This window comes from Geospiza fortis, unplaced genomic scaffold (genome assembly GCF_000277835.1).
Source record: "Geospiza fortis unplaced genomic scaffold, GeoFor_1.0 scaffold190, whole genome shotgun sequence".
In the NCBI taxonomy this organism is placed as follows: Eukaryota; Metazoa; Chordata; class Aves; order Passeriformes; family Thraupidae; genus Geospiza; species Geospiza fortis.
In genome coordinates this window covers 1,557,559-1,567,847 of record NW_005054328.1, presented here as the reverse complement: position 1 = coordinate 1,567,847, position 10,289 = coordinate 1,557,559, and the positions used below count along the sequence as shown (strand labels likewise).

Below are 10,289 nucleotides of genomic sequence, written 5' to 3'. Positions count from 1 at the left end.
AGATTTTCATGTAATAGACTAGTGCAATTAAAAACCTACAGTTCTGTTCAATGAATATTTCAGGTACATGCAATAGTTTATGAGTGAGATATTAATGTCTGTTTATTTGGGAATCAAATTAAGGGTTTTTTAGAATTTCAGTACATCATCATTTACCACAATGTTAATTATTAGAGAATGACAGACAGAAATGTCATATTTTCCTGATGGTTTCAGTTGTTGCCATTTATTTATGGTATGGCATTTACAATTCCATAGTCTGTTTCAGCATATGGCTGTAATAAGCTAAAACTAAAAGACAAACATTTCCCCATGGACTTCACAGAGTAAGAAAAATATAGATGAAAAGCGAAGGACAGAAGGGAAAGGATATTCATCAGCTTCATGGGAATATTTTATACATATTAGCAGCTGCCTCATTGGTGGCATAATTTATTCCAATGGCACATTTATGGTGTCACCATTCTAAATCTTTCATTTGAGTCTGTACAATTAATTTAGCAAGAACGATCTGTTATTCATGATGCAAATGTACTGTATGACAACTACTTAACTCAGTGATGGATGAACTGTCTCATATTTTCTGTGGTGTGTCATGGGGTAGGTGTGTGCAACTCTGCAGCAGAGAAGCTCAGAGACCACACTAAGCTCACACCCTGACATACCCCAAGGGCATTTTTCTGCGCAAGGCCTCGACAGAAGTGTGTGAAACAGTGTCACCGCATTCGAGAGGTGTCTGCTGTGACCTCAGTGGAATGATTTGGTGTTCTGTGCTGTTGAAATTAATTGTGGGTACTGTAGGAATGTTATGAGAAACAGCTGCAGCCCACACTTGGCCTTTGCTTTGTTAATGGTGAGAAATAGATTCCTTAAAGAAATACTACACTGCAAAAAGCAGTAACACTCAGAATGTATGTGTTACTATGTAGAGAGCCATGCAGAGCAACAGATGACCAAACTGATCTTTCACCTTTGAAATATGCCTTATGTTCAAGTAGTAATTTAGGCTAGAAATCAGAATCCATGTGAACTCATGCTAGCCCTATCATTATCCCCAGTCTTTTTCACACACACATACATACATAAAAATTAGAATCAATCCTCCTGGTTTGCTTCTTTCATAGAACTCTTGAAAACTGAAAACACCACAACCACTAAACTATTCAAAGGCAAATGGAAAGTGCTGCTAGAGAAAAGTTGGCAAATGTTAGTAATTATAAAGGAGCTCAAACTAAGACTTCTCTGAGGCATTTTAAAGACTAGAAATGTTTGAGAATTAAGAGGGAAACTGTCATTATAAATAGAATAAGCACTCTCTCCATGTTATGTGTCATCTCTGCATAACTATTTCACTTAATATAGAATCCTTTTTATATGTATTCAAGAAGACAACTACCTTTCCTTGACATATGTTATTCTTCCTTACATACCTTCTGTAATAAGTTGTCTTACAACTTAAAATTAAACAGTCATATATGACTAATACAAGACCATTGATCATTTACACAAATATGATGCTAGAAATTCAACTTTGAAATTGACAGTGTGATCCAAGTGTCAGAATACATCAATTTTTTGGTCCTAGTTTGAATTTTTTCCTTCAGATCTATTTCTTCTGCATCTATTAGTGTGTTTGATGACAGACAAAAGATCATTGTTTCTCCAATCTTTTCTGGCACATTTTAGCGTCTTTGAATGAGAAGTTCAAGGAGAACCAGATCTTTCTTTTGAAGGAGTCAAAACTTTTTCTAGAATTACACATCTCAAACTTATAGATGGGGTGAAATAACATAATCATTCAGTTGCTTAATTTTTACTTATTTATTTTAGGGTGCACCTGGAATGAAGGGAGAAAAAGGTGACAGAGTAAGTCTGCTTAAAAGTCAATTCTTCTCATAATTTTAAAATTAAACACTATGTGTTTAAAAGTACAAAATTCTAATGAAACACTTGTTTTGGATTTGATTATTTAGGGTGATATTGCTTCTCAGAACATGATGCGAGCAGTTGCAAGACAAGTTTGTGAACAGCTGATAAATGGTAAACAGTGTTGCTTGCTTTGTATTCCATACAAGTAATTAAACACTTTCTTAAAAAGATAAACCAATGGTTTAAATTTGAAGTGACAGATATTGGCCACAGAGCACAGCGGGAGCTTGACAATCTGATAGCTGTCCAATGCAAATGATTTGGTGGAAAAAATGTAGCAGCAATTTTTTGCTAGATCCAGAGGCTAGCTTGATAATCACAGACTAACAGAATAAACTGAGTTGGAACTAATCTGTGACCTTTGGAAATACATGTGCAATTTAAACATTCTGGTGAGGTTTCCTTTGTCATTTTGTTCCAAAATTACTTCATCTTTGCAATAAAATCAGCATATATTTTCTCATTAAAGATGTCCTATCTTCAAGAGAAGAAAAAGGATCTTCAGTGAGAAAAAGGATGCTTACTGCAGGTACTTTGCCAGCCGAGAAAGACAGATGAGTGCTGGTTAAATACTGTGCACAGAATCAGTGGTGCTATGCAAGTAGAAACAATATTTATTTGGAAAATTACTTCAGATTTAATCTTAGTCCTCTACTGCCACATAGTGCAGCTCTGCAGCCCATGAAGTTGCTCTCCACAGAGGCTTTCTCTCTGATCTTGAATCATAGTGCTTTTGCTATCAGTAGACCTGCCAAGAAAGAGAAAGGCAAACTGGTTTTTAATATTGTATCTATTACAATGTTAAGCGCTGACTGAAGAAAACAGATATACCTTTTGGATCATTAAAAGTGCTTGTGTACAAGAAGGAGGAAAGTATGTCCTTTGAAATGTCTGTGATGACTGCTAATCAAAACATTCCTATTAGTTAGCCATCACAGAAGAAGTAAAGTACATTTGTGAATGTGTTAGGTTTATGAACAAGGAGGTCATGTCCAAGACCTTTTAACATTTCTTAGTGCATTCGTGCCTTATTTTTTCATGTTCAGCTGATTTCTTTCTTCAGTGTTATGGTAGGACTGACACATTATACTAATCAGATGTGTCTCTCCATTAAGGCTTCCTTCCTGCACAGCTTCGATATGGTGTGGCTTTTGTTCACAAACCCTTTTTTTGGAAATGAAATTTGTCCATATGCAGAAGGTGTATAGGTACAAACTTGTGAATCCTACAGGCTTAAGAAAATTACTTCATTGACTGTACTGCTAACTCTACACATGAATAATTTATATTGTCTGTGGTAGCTGCAGAGGTCTGAAAGTACAGAGAAATGTGATATTACAGTTTTAGAAGTGGAGCAAATGCTTTCTGTTCTTCAGAGTAAAAACAACCTCTAAATAGAACTCCAAAAGCAAGAGTATTGTAAAAAATTGCCTCTTTTTTGATTTTCACAGTTCTATGATAATTGTTTTAATGTCATTGCCTTCCAGAAGCTCCCTTACCTTTCCTCCCTGACCCCCTCCCTTCTCCATTTATGTTCAGCCTTCTTGTCAGACATTCATCTTAAGTCTTTCTAATTAATCTGTACTAATTTATTGAATAGAAACAAGAGTAGGATTTAATTAAGAGAGATAATATTTTATTCCTTCCCACTCTGATGAAAGATTTTCACTCATTTCATATTTTTATTTTCTTTTGAAGGTCAAATGAGCCGGTTCAATCAAATGCTGAATCAAATCCCGAATGATTATTATTCAAACCGAAACCAGCCAGGGCCACCAGGTCCACCTGGTCCCCCAGGAGCTGCTGGGACAAGAGGAGAACCTGGACCTGGAGGAAGACCAGGATTCCCAGGACCTCCTGGGGTTCAAGGACCACCTGGTGAAAGAGGTGAATAAATTCCAAGGCAACTGTACTGTGGACCTAGTGCAGAGGCTGCCAGAGGAGCAGTCTGCCCCTTTTACCATGTCAGACTAGGAAGCCCTGCTAGGCCAGTTGGATTGCCTGAGGGACACTGGTGTACTGAAGGACAAGGTTAACTAGATCAGTGCTCTCCTGTCTCTCTCTTGCTCAGGTTTTATGAAATACAAATTGGTATAACATTTTGGCTGCTGTCTGAGACTTTCACATAATATCCCAGAAAAGCAAATGTTCTCAGATCTCTTCTGGCACTATAGAGCTACATCTTGAAAGGCTGTTTGGAGTAAGACAACTCTTTGCAAAGTAGAACACTGATTAAGAGAGAAAATGAGTCATTAACAAGTATAAATTTAGGACTTTAAAGAATTATATCAACACCCTTAGGTCTTTACAATATTCTGAAGGAGGGAAGCAACTGAACTGAAAGTGAACATATGGGTAAACCTACTTTACATCTATCTTGTATCACTGCAATCACATGGGGTGTCTGTAGTGTACTCTTTTGTGGCCTTTGCTTATTTCCTCTACTCTACTATAGCATAGACTCGGTGCTATGTTTTCTAGGATATATTTTATACACTCTTTTAAAAAGGCTAGGAATAAATCACGGAATTCAGAAGGATTTCTTAAACGTTTTGATTATAACAGTTCCTAAGAGAGTGTAAACCATCCTTTATAACAGAAGTATGCAAGACTGAAAATAACTTTCTGATTGTAGTTTAAAATAAGAAGACTCTGTGGTGCTTCAGTATCTCAAAACTTTTCTATGTTTGAGAGAGTTTATTCATGCTAAGTTACATCTACATCCTATTTTATTCTTGGGTTACTATAATTATATCCAAATTATTTTTGCAAATTCACATTTGAACATCTGCAGAACATAAATTTTAACCACTCTTGTATTAAATCATGGAAAGTAAATATTAATGTCAGTGAGAGAGTTTGAAGAAATATCTGTTGATGTGGTTTCCTTTCTTTGATTTTCATTGCCTTTGTATTATTCTGTAGGAATCCCTGGAGAGAAAGGTGAAAGAGGGACTGGATCCCAAGGACCACGAGGTTTGCCAGGACCACCTGGTAAATACTTTTTTGTTTAATCAGATTGCAGAAAAGTAAGAGAAGAGCAAATATTTCTTCATAGAGAACTAGACTTGATATGGTGAATGAACACCCTTTGCCCACTTCATGTTTTTGACATATGTTAGAGTTTACTCTAATAAATTTGTAGGAAATCACCACAAAAATAGCAATTTAGAAAGATTTTTGGACATGGCTAATAGGTGTTTATCTTCATATTTTAATTTAGTAATCTGGCATGCTTGGTTAATGTGAAAATGTGTTTCATAAAAATAAATTGTCCAAATATTTGACAGATATTTTTCATAAGTCTTATCAGATGACTCTTTTGTAGTATGTAGGTTTTTTTCTTTTACTTGCTGGACTACAAAATACTCCCAAATGCAGAGTTACTGGACAATAGAGACAGATTATTTGCTTATTAGTTTTGGTTTTTGTGTTATGAAATTTTGTTTACGCCTTAGCATAAATCAGCTGCATCATTTGTTTCTGCTTGTAGTTTACTAGGCTAAAATGGCTTTTCATTACAGGAACCGTAATATGCTTGCAGCAAATTGTAGCCCCAGTTACTTGAAGCTTTACTTTTCTGCTAACCATAATAAGATTGGTTCCAAAAACAACATTACCTCATCTATCCTGGGGCTACTGGGCAGTATAATTGATGTACTGCTATATTTTAATAGAAATCCAGTGTGCTTGTCTAATCTAGTAGTTTCCCTTGAGATGATCATATCTTACACAAAGGGGAAATTAACCAGAGAATACGTTGACATTTCTTACTTGGCTCAAACCTTACTAAATTAGTTTCTAAGAATAAATACTTAAATAAGCCACACACAGGGAGGCAACTCATGATGAGTCACATTTCTAGATGTCTTTTGTATTTCTTTCTGTTGACCCCCATATAGCAACAGAGTGCGAGTGCTTTCTCACCAAAGGCAGCCTGGGCTGTGTAGTCTAGACAGAAGTATTGTTAGCTGTTTTATCAAGATGTCTCTTAAAAAAAAACAACCTCCCAACCTCTCAATTCTAAAATTAGGTCCACAAGGAGAATCTAGAACCGGTCCACCAGGCTCCACAGGATCACGAGGACCACCAGGGCCACCAGGCCGTCCTGGAAATGCAGGCATTCGGGGTCCCCCAGGGCCACCAGGATATTGTGATTCATCCCAGTGTGCTAGCATCCCTTACAATGGCCAAGGATTCCCAGGTAGGTTATGAACAACTTAATCTTAACCTTGCCCTAAATAGCCTTCACAGGTGTGGCTGTTCATGTTGAGGTGCTTTACATGAGACAGTCCTGCTAATCTGAACATAATGAGTCAGGAGGAGATGGGTCAGTGAGCAGGCCTGCCTCATTGTTATGTTCAAGTATATGAGCAGCCATTTACACTTTGCTCTAGGATTGCTTGATGTTATGCATGATTTGTTTTAAATAGGAAGTTGTGAGTAAATATAGTAGTCTTGTTGTGGTTTTGGTTTTTTTTTATTTTATTTAATGTAGATGGTTACTAGCTGGTGGTGTTGCTCATAGGATTTAAGTGACCAATTTCTTCTCTTCTTTTTTCCCCCTCTATCACCACCCCTTCCAATCGTCTTCAGAACAAGGTTGAATTCTCCATGTTTCTCTTGAAAAATAAAAGGAATGCTGTGGTTGGCAGTTTCCATGGGTCTCTTTTTGAGCCATGTCAGGATTTATACAAAATTGATTCCTGAAATAAAAAATTTCCACAAAGGAAATCCATTTGCTAATAACAGTGCAGACAACTGAAAAGCACCACTGTCCTACAATATCTACCAAGTTAAATGCCATGGAGTTTCTGATTACCCTGAGTCATATAAGCCTTCCACTTTGTGGCGTTGCTCGAAGCAGTAGGCTGCTTCTGGAACCAAAATGAGGGGTCCTAGTGACCACCAATTTTTTGACTGGAAAGATTCTAATATATTTTAACATGGGGATCCTGCAGGACCACAGTATTGTTAACAAATTAATATGTATGCCTTGCCAGATCTCAAAATTAGTGTATGTGATACTACTATTGGATGTGGTTTGCTGTTAGTGTAATTGTGCATGTATCCATGAAAAGAAGAAGAAAAGCAAATATATATATATATATGTACACACTTGCAGATTCAGTGATACTGGTTAAAGAGCCAGGTGGTTGTGCAGATCTCACAAAAAATTCTTATTTAAATGAAAAATAAAGAAAATTGTGTGTGTGATTCAGCAGTGTTCTTTCTACCAAGCAGCTATGTATACATATATAAATATATGCCTAAGACTTAACTGTTATGTATTTAGTTGGATGAAAGTATGTTTTTGCACATCAAATGGACTTTTTAAAAGACTAACATCATCTTTGACCTGTTTCAGGTTTCGGCTAACACATTTTCTAAGTCGCCAGTGCTGCTTACAGTTTGAATACATGAAAATCCTGTTTCTGAGATGTTTGCGCACGTGCTTGTTAGAAAATGAGTCCGTATGGATATTTCACCACGGATATGGTTCTTGAACCATGTTGACCTCATAGAACGGGGAGATACTTTTACTAACACAACTCATGAATGAGATAAAGGACAGTTACGTCAATTCATTAAGCCCATTGCATTTCAATAATAAAATAGACAGTCTTTCTTTTTTAAAAAAGACCTAGACCATCAAAAACCTCAGTGGCAAAGGAGGCTTGTAAAACTACTAACCAGTGAAGGTAATGCCATTAGAAGAGAGACAGATTTAACCTGGAAAATGAGAAATAACTTATGTAAATAGTAAACTAATTGTGGCTTGTAGATGATTTGTATGGGACTGTATCCACTAAAATCTGTTAACAACTCTATGTGATACTTTTGCATAAAAGCCTGCTGCTGCTTGCTGTATGCCAGAATAACATCTTTGACAACTTATGAAACCTACCTGTCTGTTGCTTGTTACCAACATGTCTGAATTGGGGCATATACCTTTTTTTTTATGTGTAATCTTGTTGGATCTGTAACTGCAGTTATAAATACCAAAGTTTTATAATAATTTTTCTTCTGTTTTGCTGTAGTTTTTGGTGTTCCTGAAGCACCAGCTGTAACTCGGTTTGTTACGAGGAACAGCACGACAAAATGACATGTACTGTATATTGCCGCTGGTGATAGTTATGTCTACACTTTCCCATTCTCACAGAAAATTAGCATACACCAAACCCATCTCTTCATCTTACCTGCTCCATGTCTTCTATTAATTATGCAGTTTAAAATAAAGCCCAATGCTTAGATTTACTGAAGTAGCTGTAAAATAGTAATTTTATTTGATTTTCTGGGTTTTGTTTGGTTTTTTTAAATAGTTTTATCATGATTTGTCCCTTGCCTAATTTATGACTCTTTCTGCACTGTTTTGTGTATTATAAATACAAAGCCTTTCAAGATGAATTTAAAACCTTTTATTATTTTACTGCCAAAAAAGCATTCATGAGCAAAACTGAGAAATACCCCCAGTGAACTAAATATTTATATATTTATTATATGAAGATAAGGTTGAACTAACATTATTGTAGCCAGACTAACTTTCATTGCATATGTGGATTCAAAGACATGCGATAACTATTATGTTCAATCGGACAACTATTTTCAACCAGAACCATACGTGCCTGAAAGTGGACCCTATCAGCCTGAAGGTGAGCCCTTTATAGTACCTATGGAGTCAGAAAGGAGAGAGGACGAGTATGAGGACTATGGAGTTGAAATGCATTCACCAGAATACCCTGAGCACATGCGCTGGAAAAGATCACTGTCAAGAAATGCAAAAACAAAACCGTAAAAGATCTGTGTGTCTTGATTTGGTTTTTTTTTTGGTTGGTGGGTTTTTTTGTTTGCTCTTTTGCTGTGCTTGCATTTGCAGATACACACAGGGAGAGTGCATCATTCCTTTTGCAATATGGCTTTCTGGCCTTCTCATATCAGACGCATCCCTGTTTTGTATCTCGCTTATGTGGGGATAGCAATGTGTGTACCCAAACACTTCATGTTGCTCTGGAAATGCTTGTAAAATACTGTTGCTTATAGTGGTTGCATACAGATTAAGGTGTGCATTCAGTTATCCCAGTGCTGCCTTTTCATTAAAATAATGTAAAAACAAATACATTAAAAAAAAGAAAACCAAAAAACCAAAACAAAAATAACCACAGAGCTGTTGCAAATTTTCTAAGGACTGTCTGCTTTAGCTCTACATTTTTCTTTTTTTTCAAATGCATGTTTTCAGTTCAGTCAGATCACAGGTCTGCAATGTCTAGTTAAAAAGAACCGAAAATTTTCCTCTCCTTCCAGTATCATTGTAATTTTCTTCTATTCTGAATTACAATCTGTGGAGCATATACTGCTCTTATGCATCTCCTCTAAACACCACAAACATTAAGCAGCTGAAATCATTGTATCAACTGGATACAGTTTAATAATGCCTGAAATCTCCTTGTTTGTAGACACAGTTACATTTATGCCAAATTGCAGTCAATCCTGCAGAGATGGAATTGCATGTTTATGTTGTATATTTAGTATGGATTTTTTTTTCAGAATACAGTGTTTCTTAGTTACCAAAAGCAGTTGGAAATTGTTTGCAAGACTATGGATATAGAATTGCTGCTTTTATATTTTAACTGCAAATTGTGAATTTCACTGCCTTATATTATTTATTTCTGAAATGAAAGAGGCATTTTTCAATAAAACTACTGAAAATGTATGTGTCTATTCATTTCTGAAAGGCATTGTGGGACTGACATATTTGTATCATATTAGTGTTATTTACTCAATAATCTGGAGATGCCAGATATCAAAAATCAGTTAGAATGAGAATAGATTAATAGGTATTTGGGCTGTGGTGGCTAGAAGTGGGGGGACTGAAAGCAGGAGATGCCTCCTCTGAGGTATTAATAACTTTCAGGAAATTCAGTCTTCAAGGCTTTTGATGAGGAAAATGAGATCGACTGTGAGGATTAATTGCTGTCTTTTGGGGGATGTCTGGTGGATGGCTGCTGCAGGGAGAGAGACTTTCCACCTGAGGGGCTACTTGAACTGCAGAGAGTGCCTAGAGCTACACAGGCTCTAAGTGCTGGTGTGCTGTGAGCGTTGTGGCAGCACAGACATTAGCAAATAGCTCGCTTGAGGAAGTGGGGTGTGGCATCTGCTGAGATCTATCCTTCTGGGACTGCACAAGAGGTGGCTCCTCCCTCACGGGGAGGTCATCTGTGTTCACGCAAGCTCTGACCGCAGTGGTGGCTGTGATGGAGCTTTACCTGCAGAGGGTCATAAGAGTGATTTGGGAGAGAACAACAGTGGGCCTGGAGAGTTACTTACTGACTGAGGAAGCAAGAGTGGACTGTGGTGATCCT

At 36.9% G+C, this 10,289-nt stretch overlaps 1 protein-coding gene across 4 annotated transcripts in view; it reads left to right on the top strand.

The window, feature by feature from the left end:
* The window catches only part of COL12A1 (collagen type XII alpha 1 chain), a 99,981-nt gene extending 90,341 nt beyond the window's left edge, over positions 1 to 9,640 (top strand). For 2 of the 4 annotated variants that reach the window (XM_005421151.2, XM_031057194.1), the window contains 6 exons: positions 1,831 to 1,866; positions 1,974 to 2,040; positions 3,628 to 3,816; positions 4,855 to 4,923; positions 5,963 to 6,133; positions 8,544 to 9,640. In XM_005421151.2, the coding sequence (XP_005421208.1) occupies positions 1,831 to 1,866; positions 1,974 to 2,040; positions 3,628 to 3,816; positions 4,855 to 4,923; positions 5,963 to 6,133; positions 8,544 to 8,725 (714 nt within the window). In that variant the 3' untranslated portion in view covers positions 8,726 to 9,640. Of the gene's footprint in view, positions 1 to 1,830; positions 1,867 to 1,973; positions 2,041 to 3,627; positions 3,817 to 4,854; positions 4,924 to 5,962; positions 6,134 to 6,525; positions 7,273 to 7,297 lie in introns of those variants that run through there. The other 2 variants (XM_031057192.1, XM_031057193.1) reach the window with 2 other exon arrangements.
* Positions 9,641 to 10,289: the final 649 nt, after the last annotated feature.